The sequence below is a fragment of the Giraffa tippelskirchi genome, chromosome 12, assembly GCF_054371585.1.
Source record: "Giraffa tippelskirchi isolate mGirTip1 chromosome 12, T2T-mGirTip1v1.2.pri, whole genome shotgun sequence".
NCBI lineage: Eukaryota > Metazoa > Chordata > Mammalia > Artiodactyla > Giraffidae > Giraffa > Giraffa tippelskirchi.
In genome coordinates, this window is record NC_137286.1 from 52,100,265 (window position 1) to 52,119,466 (window position 19,202).

The window sequence follows — 19,202 nt, forward strand, 5'->3', positions numbered from 1 at the left end:
TGGATTATACAGTGGTTCTATTTTTAATTTTTTTAGGACCGTCTATACAGTTTTCCACGGTGACAGCACCATTTTACATTCTTCAACGGTGTAAAAGAGTTCCAATTTCTCCACATTCATACCAACATTTGTTATTTTGTTTTTTGAGAGTATCCCATTTTAACCATCTTAAAGTGTATAGTTCATTCAGAAGAAATTCGCTATTACAGAAAAACATAGGTGAATTTCTATGATCTTGGGTTTGGCAATGGTTTCCTAAGCATGACTTGAAAAGAACAGGCAACAACAACAATAATACAATAGATAAAAATGGACTTTGTCAAAATTAAAACTCTGTGTGTGCCAAAAAAAACCAACACATCAAGAGAGTTAAAAGACAAACCATAGAATAGGAGAAAATATTTGCAAATCATGTATCTACCAAGGGATTAACATCCAGAATATATAGAGCATTCTGATAACTCAACAACAAAAAAATCAAACAACTCACTTCAACAATGGCCAAAGATTTGAACAGACATTTCTCCAAAGAAGATATACAAGGGACCAATAAGCACATGAAAAGTGCTCAACATCACTAGTCACTAGGGAAATAAAAGTCAAAACCACAATGCATTGCCACTTCACACACACTAGAATGGCTATTATCAAAGCAGTGGAAAATAACAAGTGTGAGGAAATTGGCATCCTTGTGCTTGCTGATTGGACTGTCAAGTGGGAATTTACTTTCAGACACCCTGTGTCTCTGTTTTACCAATGAGGAACCTGATGTCCAGACAAGTTTTGTGACTTGTATGAGGTCACCCAGCCAGTGAGAGTCACAACCATGAACCATGTTGTCTCACTTTAATCCAGTGTACTAGATGCAGCAGAAATTCACACCCACCCAGTTTCTGTATTTGGGCACACTGTGAGTTCAGGGGGCTAGGGGCTGCTGCACTGCACAGGTGGTCTTAGCAAACCACAGCGGGTAGCAGCGGATCAAGACTCCACATGCACAGCGCCATTGTCCCAAACACAGGGCAGCTTCCCCACCAGGCAGAACCAACAGGAAGGTTGGTACACCTTGGAACGAACATATAAGATGGAGTCTATTTCCAGACCCATTTTACTCCTAAGGAGACAGGCTCAGGAATGCTAAGAGAGAGAATCACCTGCGCTCACTCAGATGGGGAGGAGGAGGAATAGAATCCACAACAGAGGTTTCAAAGTTCTCTGCTCCTCCCACCGCCCCCCTGTTCCCATGTCCTTGACAGACAGACTGATCTCCGTCTGTTGATCACTGATGCCCCAAAGTCACTAATTGACTACCAGCCTCCTGTCCTGCCAACTGTCCCCATTGTTTTTACCTGTGGCTTACATGAAGGCAGGGGCTTCCCAGGTGGCTCAGTGGTAAAGAATCCGCCTTCCAATGTGGGAGATGTAGGAGATGCAGATTCAATCCCTGAGGCAGGAAGATCCCCTAGAGGAGGGCGTGGATATCCACTCTGGTATTCCTGCCTGGAGAATTCCATGAACAGAGGAGCCTGGCAGGCTACAGTCCACGGGGTCGCAAAGAGTCGGACACTACCCGGCAACTAAACAACAGCACAGACACACATGAAGGCGTCAACTGTCTAATTAGCAAATTCACAGGTGATGTGACTTTGGGGGAATTCCCAATATTTGGGTCCTCAAAGTTGAATCCAAATTTCTCTTGTCAGGCTGAAGTGAAATTGTGAGTCACTCACTCATGCCCAACTCTTTGCAACCCCGTGGACTATAGCCCACCAGGCTCCTCTGTCTGTGAAAATCTCCAGGCAAGAACACCAGAGCAGGTAGCCATTCCCTTCTCCAGGGGCTCTTCCCAACCCAGGGATCGAACTTGGGTCTCCCACACCTCAGGCGAATTCTTTACCATCTGAGCCATGAGGGAAGTCCTTGTCAGGCTGAAACAATGAGCCAATCTAAGAGGAAGACATTTCATATGAATGAATGAATGCAAGACTCTCTACTTGGGTTCCAAGTGATTGTACAGGTACAGAGGGATCGGCAGTACTAACCATCAGCAGATGTGTGGTCGCTCAAAGAGACAACGTGATCTTAACAGTACACATCCTTAGCGATGGATGGATGGATAACATCTTTGAGAGTCAGGGAGTTCAGTTACGCCTTGGTCAAATCCCACTTGGAGAACCTCATTCAGTTTTGGGTACCAGGCTGGAGAGGGGCCACAGTGGCAAAGAAATTCAAAAGTTGAAAGGATTTGGAAAGAGAAGTCTCCAAAGAGCATGACAGCAGTCTTTCTTCATTCAGCAAATACTTACAGGCACCTTGAGGGTCCCAGGCCTGTGCTGGGGAAAAGCAAATATCATTAAATGAAGGCTCCTGCCTTGAAAGAGTCACTGATTTGGGCTGTGAGGCTGCAGGTGTAGAATGAATTCTGGGAAAGAATCTGTAGCATCAGTCCCCAACCTCTTTGGTGTGCATGCGTGCTAAGTCACTTCAGTTGGGTCCAACTCTGTGTGACCTTATGGACTGTAGCCCACCAGGCCTCTCTGTCCATGGGATTCTCCAGGCAAAAATACTGGAGTGGGTTGTTACACTCTCCTCCAAGAGATCTTCCCGACCCAGGAATCAAACCCATGTATCTTATGTCTACCCGCATTAGCAGGCTGGTTATTTACCAATAGCACCATCTAGGAAGCCCAACCTTTTTGGCACCAGGGACCAATTTCATGGAAGACAATTTTTTTCATGGGCCAGTGTAGGGGATGGTTTTATTCTAGCACATTACATTTATTGGGCATTTTCATCTAAGGCTGCCACTGATCTGCCAGGAGGTACCAGTCCGTGACCTGGAGGCTGGGGACCGCTGATCTAGAGTGAGTCTGGTTTCCTCTGGACACAGGGAAGAACATTCCAACAAATGCGATCATCTCAAATGATGGTTGCCTCTCAGGAACGGATGAATCCCGCATTCTTGGAGATGTCCAGGCAGCAAGGCGTGGCCTTTCCTGGGCTGTGGGAAGGGAAATCCGTATCATACAGCGAGTGTGTTAGTTTGCAAGGGCTCCTGTAACAAAGCACCACAGAGCGGGTGACCGAAAGAACAGATAGGCTTTGCTCTACAGTTTGGAGGCTAGAAATTCTTCTGGGGGCTTTGAGGGAAGAGCAAGGGCTCCTGTAACAAAGCACCACAGAGCGGGTGACCGAAAGAACAGATAGGCTTTGCTCTACAGTTTGGAGGCTAGAAATTCTTCTGGGGGCTTTGAGGGAAGACTGTTCTACTTGTCTCTCTGTGGCTTGTAGATGGCCGTCTCCATCATCCTCCCTGTGTGTCTGTCTCCAGCTTTAAGGACATCAGTTGGATTAGATTAGAACTCAGTCTCATAACCTCACTCTAATTTGGTTATCTCTGTAAAGACCTTTATCTCCAAAGGTCACATTCTGAAGTACTGGGAGATATAACTTCAAAGTACGAGGTTTTTTTTATATAAAATTTTTTTAAGATTTTTTTTTGGATGTGGACCATTTTTAAAGTATTGAATTTGTTACAATACTGTTTCCATTTTATGTTTTGGTTTCTTTAGCCACAAGGCATGTGGTAGTAGTTTGCCCCAGTCTCCTCCGGCGAACACAGATCCGGAACGTGAAAGTGTGTTCCATGGTGGAGGTTTAGTTGCTAAGTCGTATCCAACTCTTTACCACCCCTGTTTGGACTGGAGCCTACCAGGCTTCTCTGTCCATTCTCCAGGCAAAAATTCTGGAGTGAGTTGCCATTTCCTTCTCCTGTGGATCTTCCCAACTCCGTGATCAAACCTGGGTCTCCTGTATTGCAGGCAGATTCTTTACCAGCTGAGCCACCAGGGAAACTCACGGTGGTGTTACCTGAAGAAAGGGAGGAAGGACTGGGGTGTTAAAGCACAGATGGCGTTTGGTCATTTATAATGGATTGTCTCCATTTTTTTTTAATAGCAGTGTACATAATCCAAAGAAAAAGTCAAATAGTACAGAAGGATTTCAAGTGAAAAGTGAGCCCTTCTCCACAGAGACAGCCTATTAAACTGGTTTCTCTATGTGTAGCCTTCCAGAGATATCCACTTTCACACCTTAGGGAGCATGTTTTAAGTACTGCATTTGCTAAATTCTGAAAATTATTCCATATCGACATACACCACCTCATTCTCCTTCACAGCTGCCTAACAGTCCACCATATCTGGACCATAATTTCTGTAAGCAGAAGGCATCAGTGGCATCACAGGCTTTTCCAATCTTCTGCTGGTATAATCATTATTACAGAGATCATCCGAGTCTGACATCTACACACATATGTATGTAGGTAGGCTTGCTTTTTAGATGTGCCGTTGCTACAAAGAGATGGTTTTTGCCACACACATTGTTAGTTTTCCTAGAGATTGCCAAATTGCCCAACCTAGAGGTAGGTACCTATTTACACTCCCACCTATGATTATTGAAAATGCCTGTTTTCCCTTAACCTCGCCAAGATGACATATTATTAATACCTGCTATCTCTGCCAATCTGGTGAAAAAATGACATCTGATTGTTGTGTGTAATTGGATTCCTTCCATTATGAATGAGGTTAAACATATAAATATATATTTTCTGTTTGGAGTGGCATCAGTTTAGATTCTAGAATCTAGCCAGAAGGTGTTTTTTGTTTTGTTCTTTGTTGTGCTGGGTCTTTGTTGCTGCGTGGGCTTTTCTCTAGTTGCAGTGGGAGGGGCCACTCCCTAGTTGCTGTGCAGGGGCTTCTCATTGCGGTGGCCGAGCACGGGCTCCAGGGTGCACGGCCTTCAATAATTGCAGCACGTGGGCTCGGTCGTCACGGCTCATGGGGCTCTAGAGCACAGGCTCAGTAGTTGTGGCGCACAGGCATAGTTGCTCCAAGGCATGTGAGATCTTCCCGGAACAGGAATCAAACCCGTGTCTCCTGCATTGGCAGGCTGATTCTTTACCACTGAGCCACCAGGAAAGCCCTAGCCAGAAGGTTTAAACCCTCAGGAAATGGTTTTGCCAGGTCCCTGCCTGGCCCCTAGGGACAGACGCAATACCAGTGCAAGAGTGGCTATCTTTTGACTCCCTGAGCAGGGAGCTCCCCGACCCGTATGTAGCAGGAGGAACCCCTTAAGTAACCAGCATCTTGTTTGTCCTCCTTTCTTTGGACAACATACTGTCTAGGATGCTGTAAGCCTACCTTTCACATGTGAGGATCCAGTGTCTGCCTAGAAGGGTTTAGGGTAAGGCCGACTCCTTCATCTCTCCTGCCAGTTCCCCCAAAGGGAGACACTAGCCTCTACTTTGGAGAAGGCAATGGCACCCCACTCCAGTACTCTTGCCTGGAAAATCCCATGGACGGAGGAGCCTGGTAGGCTTCAGTCCATGGGGTCTCGAAGAGTCGGACACGACTGAGCGACTTTGCTTTCACTTTTCACTTTCATGTATTGGAGAAGGAAATGGCAACCCACTCCAGTGTTCTTGCCTGGAGAATCCCAGGGACGGAGGAGCCCAGTGGGCTGCCATCTCTGGGGTCGCACAGAGTCAGACACGACTGAAGCGACTTTGCAGCAGCAACAGCCTCTACTTGCTCATCTTTACTCATTGCTTCATTAAATAAAGACTGTGAAGTACCCACTTTGTGGATAAGCTATACTCAAATCTGGGGTAATATGGAAGCAGAGAGTCAACCCACTTGTCACAGAAATTTAAATTGTAGGGAAGGAGAAAGACAAGTAAACAAGTCATTATAGCGTGGTCGGTGCTAGGATAGGAAAAGAACAGCATGCAAGACACAGAAGCATCCAGGCAGGTACTGGAAGGCTTCCTGCAGGAAGTGGCATTGAAGCTGAGACTATAAGAAGGAGTTGCCCAACAGGAAAAGTAGGAGGTAGTGGTGTCCTGGAAGAAGCCAGAAGTCCCTGATGATAGTGTGGCTGGGGACGCCGGATGAGGGGAGGCATTTCAGGCCCAGATCTAAAGGACTTCACCAGTTGGGCTGAGGATATTGGATGTCCTCCTGTGGACCCCAGAAGTCACCGGGGCTCTGTTGGTGGCGTGGTCAGACTTGAGGCTAGCCTGGCTCACTGGATTGAGAGCACTGACTTGGGTAAGCATGGAGGCCTGGGGACCAGGCATGGGCCTCAAGAATCCCCAGGGCCTGCCCAGCTCTGCAGGTTTACCCCAGCATCTGAAACAAACCTCTGATCTCCACTTCCACAAAACTGGAAAGCCGCATCCTGAGATCCCCCCAAGATGCCAGAGCTCTCACGTGCTCCCAAGGAAAGTATAGTTATGGGCTGTGGGGTCCCTGGACCACGGCTGGCTGGTGATGTAAATGACGAGAGACCAGGCTGTCTGAGAGCCCTGCTCCTGGCTTTGCCGCTGATCTGTGCAAAGCATCACCAAGAGTCCCTCAGCGACCACCTGTGACACATTCCTATTCCTTAGGGATGATATGAGTCATCTCCCACGAAGTGCTTTCAGCTTAGAGAAAGCCCTCTTGGCCACTTTTTGTGACCGTGGCAACTGCCATGCTTGCCATGTGCTGATCACAGGAATCCAGGGAGAAAGACAAAAAAGGCACTTTGGCGATGATTTTGGCCCTCCTCATTTATTGCCGTCCACACTCGTAAAACATGGCGCTTAATCGTCTTGGCAATTGGGGTAACCGCTTTGAAATATAATTACTGCCTTCTTGGAGATTACTTTGCCTTCTAATTAAAACCTCCAGACTGGGATATTAAAGGTGCATTGTTAATGCAGCATCCCGGATACACCCAGCTAACCCCATTTGGGAAGGCAAAATTAATTAGTTTGTGTTTTAACACCCAGCTGTTATCCTAAGGAAAAGAAATCGTCTACAAGTCCGCCACGCACACCGTCTCTAAATTGGCCAGGGCGGCTGAGGAGAGATAAAGGAAACGGAGAGTGATTTGTTCCTGCATCACTCCGCCAGCTTCTAGAACAAGCTGCTCATTAGACGGTGGCCCCGTGTGCCTGTCAGACCTTGCTCAGGGGTTCCTGTTTACCCAGAGAGGCAGAATCAGAAACGAGAGGGTCCCTCCTGCCGCTGAGCTCAGTTCACTCTGGAGCCTCTTTTGCTCCTAATACCTTTCCCTGAGCGATCCTGGGCAGCGGATCTGAGAGGCTGGGCCTTTCTCTTCCTGTCCCAGCCGATCAAACTCACAAAGCTGCATGCACTGCTAGCCGCCCCCCTCCTTTTCTACTACTTCCCCTTTTTCAATTCCATTTAAGTCCAACACTTGCCAAGCGCCGTGGAAGCCAGGATTATCAATTTTAGTTTATGCTACAATAACAATCCCCGGAGCCCTTGTGATTTTGCACAACAGAAGTTGTGCATCCTCGCAAAGTGTGATGTAGGTTGGCGGGGGCTCTCTTCCAACCAGCGATTCTAGGACTTAGGATTCTTCTCTCTTAGGCTGACATCTTTCCAGGAGTCACTGAGGTTCTCCAAGGCAGGGGAAAAAAGCACTGGAGGAACCATTAGTACAGAAGGGGCCATTTCCGGCTGCAGCCTATTGGCCAGAACTGGTCACATGACCCCAGCTTGTTGACAAGGGATGCTGAGAGATGTAGGGGAGCCCACGGAGGACTGGTCAAGTGATGCTCTCTCTGCCACAGTGCCTTGGCTGCAGCACACACTGAGCCCCGGGCCTCTGGTCGCCCCACAAAGGAGGGTAAGGCGTGGACCCCACTCTTGGGGAGATCACAGTGTAGTTTCAAGTGGGAGTCCAACCCAGACAGTCATGAAGGATCAGCACCGGTTGAGAAGCATAATAGGAAACATGGAAACAAAATTCATGGTAATAACGGGGGAATGACTAACTCAGTTTGAGCTGAGAGAAGAGAGAGGAACAAAGGGAGCGTTTCCAGGAAGACATGATTCATGAGCTTAGTTTGGGGGCGGCAGGGGTTGGGGGAAAGTTCACCCAGAGGACACAGAGGGGACAGGCGTATCTATGAGGAGGGCACAGCACAGATCTGGGTAACCTCAGACCCGCCCAGGAGCTACTTGGACGTTTCCCCACTGATTTCATTCTTCTCAGCCCCTCTCTGGGCAGAGCATCGATGGCCAGGAAATTAAAAAAAAGTAATTTCTAAAGGTCTAACCCCTCTAAAGCCTTGTGATCAGAAAATAAACAAACCACAAATCCCGAATATGGCATGTGGCTGTTGTTAGGCTTGACTATCTCAGAAAGTGAGCAATCTGTGAGATGCTCCCACGCGGGGACACAGCCCGTGGCTCGTGTGTCTCTGGACAGCGTCAAGAGCAGCTGCAGCCAGCTCATCTCAGCCCTGACACCCTCCCCCGCAGAATCACCATGGAGCGCAAACAGCCCAGGAAACAGGAGTGGGGAAGCCGCGTTTATCCGAGCTCTGTGTGACCAGCTGCGTGAGAAGTTTGCCTCTTCTCAGGCAGGTCACCTGGGGTTCTCATTTTTTCCTCTGTAAATTGACAGACGAAAATGAGTTCGATCCGGGAGACCCATGGATTACTCACAGATGTGGTCTATTAACTCACTCAAGAGGGACCCATGTGATTTTTTTAAAATGTTTTAAATTAGTTGCCAACATTTAAAAATTTGGAGAATTTGCTTGAAAATCCAGATTTCGGATAGCTTTGAAAAAATTAGAAAATTTGACACCACCACACAGGACAACCGTAAAACCAGGTGCCCTGTTGGATGCCACAGGCCGTGCTGCTCCCTGTTGCCTTGGCAACACAGAGGCAGTGTCAGTTTTCGCTCCACACGTGTCCCAGCTCGCTCTGTTATATCCCCGTGCCAGGTTGCTAAGCTGGATGAGTTCTCCAGGCCCAGCCCTCTTTAAAACTCTGACTACACCTCCTGCTTACTTTTACACCTCTCTTTTCTCTAAATAAGTCTCCTTCTTAGGTTCTCGTGGCAGAACTGCCTGCCAGTTAGAGCAGGGCTTCTTAGCCTTGGCTGTACAGTTGAATTTACTGGGGGAGGTTTTAAAAATCTCACTGTCCAGGCTGCACCTGGATGGTGGGAACCAGGCCTCGGTTCTCTTAAAGCTGCAGGTGATTCTGGTGGGCAGCCTAGGGTGAGAAGCATTGACTTAAAGCTGAAAGTGCAATGGACTAGCTCAGGAGGGGATGAGCTCCCCATTGCTAGAAGTGGTTAAGCCGAGGTAGATAAGCACTTAGCAGGGACCAGCTGCTGCTCTTGTGGATTCTTCTCCTCCTTGCACTCTCCCTGCCTTCACCCCACAGGGCTCCCCCCCAAGCTCAGCTCAGTGCCACTGAGCCTGTACATTACACTTAAAGGGCTTCAGGACATCCCTGACCATCCTATAATTAAGACTCCACACTTCCCGTGCAGGAGGCACGGGTTTGATACCTGATCGAGGAAGATCCGGCATGCCGTGCAATGGGGCCAAAAAATATTTTTAAATCAAAAAAATAAAGGGGCTCAGCATAGGGTAAGTGGAAGGTTTTACTAGAAATAAAGAAGTTGGTCCTCACTCTCATTCTAAATCCAAGCAGGAGAAGAACCAGGATGGGAAACAGAAGTGATGACGCCGAGAGTGGCTGTTTTCCCGCATCTGGACTGTATGGAACTTGGAGGCTGCCTTTGTTGTTGCTGTTTAGTCACTCAGTCGTGTCCAACTCTGTGTGACCCCGTGGACTGGAGCCCACCAGGCTCCTCTGTCCATGGGATTTCCCAGGCAAGAATCCTGGAGTGGGTTGCCATTCCCTCCTCCAGGGGACCTTCCCGACCCAGGGATTGAACCTGTGTCTCCTGCATTGGCAGGTAGATTCTTCACTGCTGAGCCACCTGGGAAGCCCCTGGAGGCTGTCTTGGTGATCCCTTGGTCTGTGCCCCATCATTGTATAAACGTGAAAAGTGGGTTCAGCAGGGAGAAGCGACTTGCTTAAGGGCACACAGGTGGCTGTTGACACAACTGTCACTGAAACCCCCTTTCACCCTCTATCTCTTAGTCGGTGGAATGGAGGTGGTTTCTTCCTTACTGTTTTCTTGTGCAGCTAAACTGAGGCTCTCTATGTGCGGAGGGAGCTCAGTGCCTCACTCACAGGAAGCCCTTAGCCTAAGGCTCCACTCTTCCTCATACAGGAGACATGGGTTCTATCCCTGGGTTGGGAAGATTCCCCTGGAGAAGCAAATGGCAACCGACCCCAGTATTCTTGCCTGAAAAACCCCATGGACAGAGAAGCCTGGCGGGCTACAGTCCATGGGGTTGCAAAGAGTCGGGCATGACTTAGCGACTAGACACCAACAAGCACTCTTCCCCACCCCGCCCTTGTCTCCTCTAATACTCCTGGCAGACTCCGTTGCAGGACCCAGCCGCCGAGGGCAGGCCACTGTTTGCTGCTCCCTCCCCCAGCCTCCAGCCCTCCAGGGAAGCCACGTGTGCTCAGAGAGGGGCCGCCCACATCAGAGGGTCGAGGGGCCTGTGGGCAGGGATGGGAAGGAAATCTGATGATGCTTAGGAGGCAAGGAGGTCAACCCCTGCCAAAGCCAGGCATGGCGCTAGGCGGTGGGCATCACGCAAGAGGCGGCCCCTTATCAGAGTTGGCCAGAGCACCAAGATCGGCCACACTAGTGTGTGTTGTCTGTGCCTCTTTTTAGTGCCATGACAGCAGAGGCCAGGAATGTGGCCGCCACCTGGCCCTTTACAGAAAAGGTTTCCCAGCCCCTGCTTTAGATTTCAACAGGACTGGGCTTCCCTGGTGGCTCAGTGGTAAAGAATCTGGCTGCCAATGAAAGAGACACAAGAGACTCAGGTTCAGTCCCTGGGTCGGGAATATCCCCTGGAGTAGGAAACGGCAACCCACTCCAGGATTCTTGCCTGGAAAATCCCATGGACAGTGGAGCCCGCCGGCTACAGTCCATGGGGTCGCACAGAGTCAGACACGACGAGCACGCACGCACTGTTAGGCACTGAGCTTGAGGCAAAGTCCTTTCCTTTCTACCTCGGTGACCCTGGGCAAGCCACTTCCACCTCTGAGCCTCGAGTCTGCATCTGCATGTATTCCTAGGCTTGTGTTCTTTACACCCAATCACAACAGGAAAGCCCAGAGCCTAAGGGCAGTTCCAGTACTTAATAAATGATGGCTGTCACTGTTTACAACAGCTAGGACATGGAAGCAACCTAGATATCCATTGGCAGATGGATGGATAAGGAAGTTGTGGTGCATATACACAATGGAATATTACTCAGCCATAAAAAGGAATGCATTTGAGTCAGTTCTAATGAGGTGGATGAACCTAGAGCCTATTATACAGAGTGAAGTAAATCAGAAAGAAAAAGACAAATACTGTATATTAACACAGATATATATGGCATTTAGAAAGATAGTACCAACAGTCCTACATGCAGGGCAGCAAAGAAGACACAGATGTAAAGAACAGACTTTTGGACTCTGTGGGAGGAGGAGAGGGTGGGATGATTTGAGAGAATAGCATTGAAACATGTATATCACCATATGCAAAACAGAGGACCAGTGCAAGTCCAATGCATGAAGCAGGGCACCCAAACCCAGAAGGATGGGATGGGGAGGGAGGGGGGAAGTATGTCAGAATGGGGGGAACACATGTATACCTGTGGCCGATTCATGTTGATGTACGGCAAAAACCACCACAATATTGTAATTATCCTCCAATTAAAATAAAATGGTGACTATCAGTCCTCTGTGACAGGACCTTGGAATTGGTCACTCGACTGGTATCTACAGTTCCTGGAGTGGCAAGAGGTAGGCTGTGGAGCAAGATAAAAATCTCCCCCTTCCTGGAAAGGATAATTCATAAACTCATGTTAATTTTTTTTGTGTTTCTTTTTTTTCACTTTTTTCCTCCAGATACTGGCTGACTAACAAAGTTCACATCAAAAGACCCACCACGGGCCTCTTGATGTACACCCTGGCCACACGTTTCTGCAACCAGATCTACCTCTACGGCTTCTGGCCCTTTCCGCTAGATCAGAACCAGAATCCTGTCAAGTACCACTATTACGACAGCCTCAAGTACGGCTACACCTCCCAGGCCAGCCCCCACACCATGCCTCTGGAGTTCAAGGCCCTGAAGAGCCTCCACGAGCAGGGGGCTTTGAAACTGACTGTCGGCCAGTGTGACGGGGCCACGTAAGGTGGGCGCCTGGTGGGACTCAGTGGCTCACATTTCCTGCCAGCTATACCACAGGCAGATGGGAGTCGGGGCGGCACAAACTCTAGAACAAGCAGGCTAGTGGTTTTCTTTGTTCAAGTGTAAAACAGTGACCAGAATATATATATCTATTCCTGCATATATATATTGACCTGAGTATTTATAACTGTGTGGTGTTCATCTAGCATTAGGCAGATAAGCCACAAGAAGAAGGTGTGGAGAACCCACCTGGACCAGATTGAGACTCGGTGCATCTTTGGGGGCAGAAGGACTCAACGTGAAAAGGAGCCAGCCCCACGCCTTGGGATGGCACGCTGCCTTCCAGATTGGAGAGGTCTTTGGGCTCATGGGTGATCGGAGAGCCACCTGTGGACAGCTGCCCCGAGCCTCTGAGAAATGTGGATTCTGGGTGAGCCAAGACCCAGAGGGGACAGCTGGCCCCATGTCTAACATGGTGCTGTTTTTAGAGAAGAGGGAGGTTGGAATGTTCAGCCCAGCAAAGGAGCACATGGTCACCGAGGAGCAGAGGCCAAGTCAGAGCTGAGCACTTGGTTCCGTGAACTTAGAGTTGAACTGCCCACAGGATGAACCATGGTTGACCCGCCTGTCCCAGACCAGCCTCCGCAGATCTGGGAGAAGGCTGGAGAAGACATGGTGGACAGGTCATATTCCGGCTTTGCAAGAACCCCCAGGAACCTGGCCCAGAGCAGGCAGATGACACCCAATTGCTAGCGTGTTCCAAAGTGTGTTTTTGAAAAATCACAACTTCCTACCAAGAGTCAGTGCTCTGGCCCAGAATAAGGCAAAAGAGTGTCCCAAGTGTGGTGGTGGTTCTTTAAAGCAACTTGAATCCGTCATGGAGCCTGGGGTTTCATCCTCAGGGTTAGCCTCCTTCCTGCCCTGCTAGAATGTCACTAGAGGGACAGTCCTGTTCCCTTAGACCACCAGGGAAGCCACCGCAAAAGCTTGAAAGGGCACGGCAAAGATAAATGTCATTCTTTTAAAATCGCCTTTCTGGGTGCCTCAGGAGGCCCAGAATGTGAGGCCGGGAAGAATGGTAACCATCGCGCTCCGTTTCTCTGCAGCCACTGTGTTTGCTTTCTGCATCGTGCACACTGCGGGGCCTCTGCAGCTAGACTGCTGTGTCAATGTCACTTTCTTGTCGCTTTCTTATCCTGATGGTCACACTAGCCAGCACTGAGCTCCACACTGAGGTTTTCAGCTCTCCGGGGAGAGGGTTCAACGTCCATCCCCACCTCCCTGTTTTCACAGAGGCAGTGATTTTAGAATTTGGCACAAACCCTATGAAGATGAAGAGTTCAGACTTTTTTAAAACCCAGGTGTCCAAATGCAGTATCCAAATACTGGATATAATCTCTCTGGGGAAACCTGGGCTCCATGCAGATAATTTGGGGCTAGAATCACAGGTCACGTGTAGATGAGCATTAGCCAGCTTGATTTGTTAGCTTCATTCTCTTGCCTGATAAGTGTTTTAAAATCTATTTGAAAGATAAGTTTAAAAAAAAAAACCAACATTATCTTGAAGGTGAAGGGAGTTAAGAAGAGGGATCAAGATCCGCTTCCAAGGCTAGGAGGCCAGACATAAACAATGATGATTCAGAGCAGGACATTTGCTCAAAATTAATGCCTGAGGGGAAGCCAGTGGGGGCAATAGAAGGATGCTCGGAACCTCTTAACCCCCACACGTGGACCCTCCAGCTCCGAACCACATCCGCATCTCTGTGTTTCCTCCCTTGCTGTTCTTCTTGTCGACAGTTGAAGTCTGAGATTTGGGATTTGCATTGTAAAGTGAATATTTTAAAAAACAACAGCCCTCACAGCCTCTGTGGGAACAGAGTGATTTGGACATCTCAGAAGAAGTGGAAATAATGTCTTGTATTTTACCCTCCTCCAGGGCCTTTCATCCTGAGGATCTCAGAGGCCCTGGAAGACATTTCCTTGTTGAAGCCTCCAGCATCCTGGGGAACAGGCAGAATTTCCAGGCTCAGTGGATTAGCCAAGGCCTTGGGTTCCAGGAGGTTCCAGCAGCGGTTGCAGAGGGGAGCTTCATGTCAGGCCGGGAGTCAGCCCTGCCTCCCATGTACCCGTCAGTACCTACAGGCTCCCATGTAGCTTCCCAGTGCCATGTCCCCCCTGCAGAGGAGTCAAGGGGCCAGAGCTCTTTTTATAACATGGTTTTCTTTCTGTCACTTCTTGGTCTTGGTTCCTTAGACTGAAACTAATAGAGTTGAAGAGGCAGGGACCATCTGCCTCTGGGCTCTCTTTAGAGAATGCTGGGGACCCAGGACAGTCCACATGTCACCACTCCCAACCTGCAGGTCCTGCGGTGCCAAAACACTTTGGCTATGTGATGGCAGGAGCTCCAAGGCCTTGACTTCCCCTCCCCAGCCACCCTTCTCCATCTGAGCACCACGATCAGGAGGCTGCTGTCTTCTCCTGCTACTTAGAGCTCAATTTGCCTGAGAGTCCACTGTAGCGTCTGACCCAGCCCGGCTAGCCTGTGGCAGCCCCAAGGAGTCCCAGTCTGTACCTAGTACCTGGTACCCTGATGTGCTGCCTTGTAATGACAGTGGCCACAGGCCTCCGGGAGCGGGTACAGTCAGCCAACCTCCTCCTGACCCTCAGTCATCCCCAGTCCCCTCGTCCTCACCCACCCTGAAGCCCCTCAGCCCTTCTGCTTTCTCCTCAAGCCCCCAGATGAGCCCCACTCTCAGCCTCCGCCTTTGCTGCAGAGATGGAGCCATCTGAAATGCAGTGTCTCCTCCAGATCTGTTGACCTCTTTCCTCCCCTTCACTGTCTTCCTCCCATTTCTGAGGGGACATCCATCCCCTCACTGGTCCTCAGCCACTCTGCCATCTCTGTGCTCTCTCTCCACCAACAGGTGCGCACCCACCCATCCTGACCCCCATGGCCTCATCCCTTCATCCCCAGGCCCCAGAGGGGCTCTCTGGTGCTGGTACCACCTTTCCTCTCAACCCCCTCTTGGCCTCCACGCTCCTGGGACCAGAGACTTCAGGTCAAAAGCCCCTTCTCATCACCAAGCTCTCTGCATTGCTCAGTTCCACACCAACTCCTGGACGTTCCCTGTCCCCAGCGTGCCCAGAAGACCACATTCTCATGATTTTCCTCCCCTTTCCCATTGCCCCTTCATTGTTTATTTATGTATTTATTTATTTATGTATTTATGACTTATTTATTGACACCCTTACCTTAATCTGGAGGGTAGCCATGGTAGACCTAACTGTTGTATCCCTCTCTCCTCCTTGGTCCACACTCAGACCTTCCCCACCGTGGCGTCCTCTCCTCAGCCCCCTTTCATCACAGCCCTGCATGCTCTATTAGCAAATCCCCCCTACCTTCCTGTGAAGTCATCCTCCACTTCCTGCAGCTCAGCACCTCCCTCGAGCTCCAGGCTCAATTGTACACTGCTCACTGGTCATTGATCCCATCTGCTCTGGCGGTGCCAGAAACTCAACATCTCTGAAGCCAAATCTAGCATCTCTGCCTCCTCTTCTTCCACAATCTCTCCACCCAATTCTGAAACCCTAAAGTCATCTTGGTTTCTTCTCCATGCATTCCCTGTTGCTCTTGCACCATCCTTGCCTTCTGGTTGCTCCAGCAATTTCAACATCGATCTCCTCTCACAGGGTTCCTCTGGGCATGCTTGCACATCCTCCAGTCTATCCTAAACATTCATAGAGATTTTTCTTTTTAATCTCCAGCCATTCACAAACTTTTAAAATAATGTGCAAGTCTTTGTCCTGATGTTACAGACCATCCAATAAGGCCCCATCCTTCCTTTACACCCTGCACTGGTCCATCTAGAATAGTCGTTATTCCTCAAAGAGGTGCCCAGTTTTCCTGTCTCTGTGCCTTTGGTCTTGCTGTTCCCATCCCCTGGAACACTCTCTTCTGGTTCCTTCAAGGCATGCAGAAACCACATCTTTCATGAAGCTCCCCCGATCGACCAACCACTGGGATCTCTCCATCCGCTGAACCACCGTAGCACTTTATTTGTACCTTTCTCACGGCACTTACCATATTCTGCCTTGTATTATAGTTATTGTGCACTTGTCTTATGACCGTTCTTAGATTGTAAGCTCGCCAAGGGCAGGGACCGTGTTTTATTCATCTATGTCCATCACGGCACCAGGGGTGGTGCATAGCACACAGCAATTGCTCAATAAATGTTTGTTGGATTAAATCCTTAATACCTATCAAGGGCTGTATAATTAAGAAAATCATTTTGCATCATATGATGAACCTCCAAAGAGTCAGTGAGTTGAGAAGAGACAGAAATCATTACCCCCACTGTGTAGGTCATAAGACTGAGGCAAAAAACACGTGAAGCCACATAGGTCACCAAAAGAATTTGCATCCAGGTCTTCTGGTTCCCACTCCAGGATTTTTCTGTTAATCAGTGCAGCTGAATCACTGTAAACTGAAAACTGACCCGAGGCACTGGCTCTCATGAGTCTGGGCATCAGTCACAGAGTCAGGCAAACCTTGGTGTGAACCGCCGCTTGTGTGCCCATCAGCACAGGCCAAATCTCACTCTGTTTTGGAGGATAAGAGGCCTTCAGGTTTTACCAGGCCCAGGGGGTGGAGCTGTGGGACCTCATAAATCATTCCCGCTGCTGTTGTCACAGGGTAGAAACTGTCCGTCCAGATGGCAAAAGAGACGACCAGCTCCAAGGGGGCTGCTGTTTGATAAATCTCTTCATGCCTAATTAAGGCTCCCCTTCCAGAATGAAGAGAACAGGAAAGGGAGTGAGTGATGCCAATCAGATGGGGCTCCAGACGCGCATGCTGCCTCCTGAATGCCCTCACAGCATCCCCAGTGACACTGACAGCCTGCCCCAGCCCTCCCAGCTCTCATCAGCACTGCTGGGTGTCATCATCTCTTCCCATCTTTATTCCCATCCTTTTGTTTTCTCCTCTCCGGGGCTCTTTCCCTTGGTACCCACCAAAATCAGGGTGAACCTTGGAGAGCCAAGTTACAGCTCTTTTTGGGAACCTGAGGCCTGGCATGGAGCAATGGAGGGAGGTGGCGGAGGGGCCCTCAATGGCTTTGAACAAGGAGCTGTTCTGGGGGCGGGGGGGGGGGGCAGGGCATCCACAGCAATGGGAGGTTTCGATGGTTACCGTAGAGAAGCAGTGTTTTCATTGCCCTGGGCCTCATGATGAGGGTAGGAGTCTTATTTCCATCCTTAGGTGGTGGGGCCAGTTTCCACACACAGTGCATCGAGCTCGCCAACCTCAGATCATCCAGATCTGTAGCCAAAGTTCAACAAAACCACCCAACAAGGATGCTGAAGGCCCTTGGTGGCTTTTCTCGGTCTTCCTTGCCACTTCCCCAGCCATCCATCCCACGTCCCCCTGGAACCTGGGGAGGGAAATGGGGTTCCCAAGGGGTGCCTTCTTCCTGACCCTGTCAAGAAAACCCCAAATACTCTAGCCATGAAAATGAGTCCAGCGTTAAATGTTAAACATGCTTCTCTAAAACTGATCCAGCACCAGCTGTCCGCAGCCAGTCCTTGGGGAAGTAATGGATGATGAGGACCTGGCAGCCAGGCTCTGGGGAGACAGCCCCGTATCCCATGTGGCCCAGGCAGGGCAGGCCCAGCCAACGAGGGGTGCAGATTCCAGGTGAGTCAAGGTGACACTGATGCTGCAAAACACCTGTTCGTCTTAGTTCAAAGCACCATCATTTTCTAGAACGAGGTTGTCACACTGGAGCTGCTGGGCCGCATTTTAGATGGGATGGCTGACTCAGCACCTTTTGAAAGGAAGCTTGCTGTGGCAGAGAAGGCCATTTGGGGGGGATCTGCTTCACTCAAGGAAAGCCAAGATTGCGCTTTCTCATCCTGATGATGGCCAGGGTTGGAGCGTGTGTAACTCAGTGTAGCAACTGTGGCAGCTTCTCATGCTCAGGAGTATCTCTGGGCAAGAGCTCTGGGATGGGTACCAGAGGATCCAGCTCGAGAGCCCGGGGGACGTGGATGAGCCACTCAACACTGGTGCCTTCTCAGCTGTAAAATGGAGACAACATCTAACTACATCTAAATAGCTCATACCAGGAGCTACTGTGAAAATGCAAATAAAGGATGGGACAGAAAGAGAAGTCCGGTGGGGGTAGGTGGGAGCAAGTGAAATGCATACATCTCTGAGTTTCAGAATTCTGCTCACTCAATTGCAGTGCTTAAACCTGTCAGTGGCTTTGCTTCACCCTGGGAAGAAAATTCAAAGCATCTTTTCATTGCTCATGTAGGCTCCTCTCCCCTCTGGCTCACTACATTCCAGCCACACAGGCTTTTTTGCTTCTCCTAGAACTTGCCACGTCACACTCATTCCAGCCTCAGGACCTCTGCACATTCTGTGTCCTCTGCCTGCAAAGCTTCTTCTCCATATCCTTGCAGGATGCCTCTACCTCGTCTTTCAAGTCTCAGATTGAATGTTACCTCCCGGAGCGTCCATCTCTGGTCTCTGAGTCAATCACTCTCTATTACATACACATTGTCCTGGTAGGTGGTCCTTATAAACCATCTGAATCATCTCACTTATTTTGTAATTCTCAACCCTGGGGAAGGGCTCCCCAGGCGACGCTAGTGGTAAAGAACCTGCCTGCCAATGCAGGAGACATAAGAGACCGGGTTCTATCCGCGGGTCAGGAAGATCCTGCAGAGGAGGAAATTGCAATACTCCACTCCAGTATGCTGGCCTGGAGAGTCCCATGGACAGGGGACTTTGTTAGGGTACAGTCCATAGGGCCGCAAAGAGTTACACACGACTGAAACAGCTTAGCATGATGCAACTCTGGAGAAAATTCATTAAAGACCCCCTTGCCAAGGCCACAGTGGGGACAATTTTAACCAGTATCTCTAGAAATGAATGAAAGGCTCAGTACTTAAAAAAAAAAAAAAAAAATTTCTAGTGCACAGCCAGGGTTGGGAAACCCAGATGTGTTTGCTTCCTTGTTTATTGTCTGCCTGCCCTTCTAAAGTGTTCAGTG

At 49.4% G+C, this 19,202-nt stretch overlaps 1 protein-coding gene across 2 annotated transcripts in view; it reads left to right on the forward strand.

Annotated features, from left to right (window-relative positions):
• Nucleotides 1–16,401, forward strand: part of ST8SIA2 (ST8 alpha-N-acetyl-neuraminide alpha-2,8-sialyltransferase 2) — a 72,317-nt gene extending 55,916 nt beyond the window's left edge. For both annotated transcript variants that reach the window (XM_081551683.1, XM_081551684.1), the window contains one exon: nt 11,865–16,401. In XM_081551683.1, the coding sequence (XP_081407809.1) occupies nt 11,865–12,150 (286 nt within the window). In that variant the 3' untranslated portion in view covers nt 12,151–16,401. The remainder of the gene's footprint in view (nt 1–11,864) is intronic.
• Nucleotides 16,402–19,202: the final 2,801 nt, after the last annotated feature.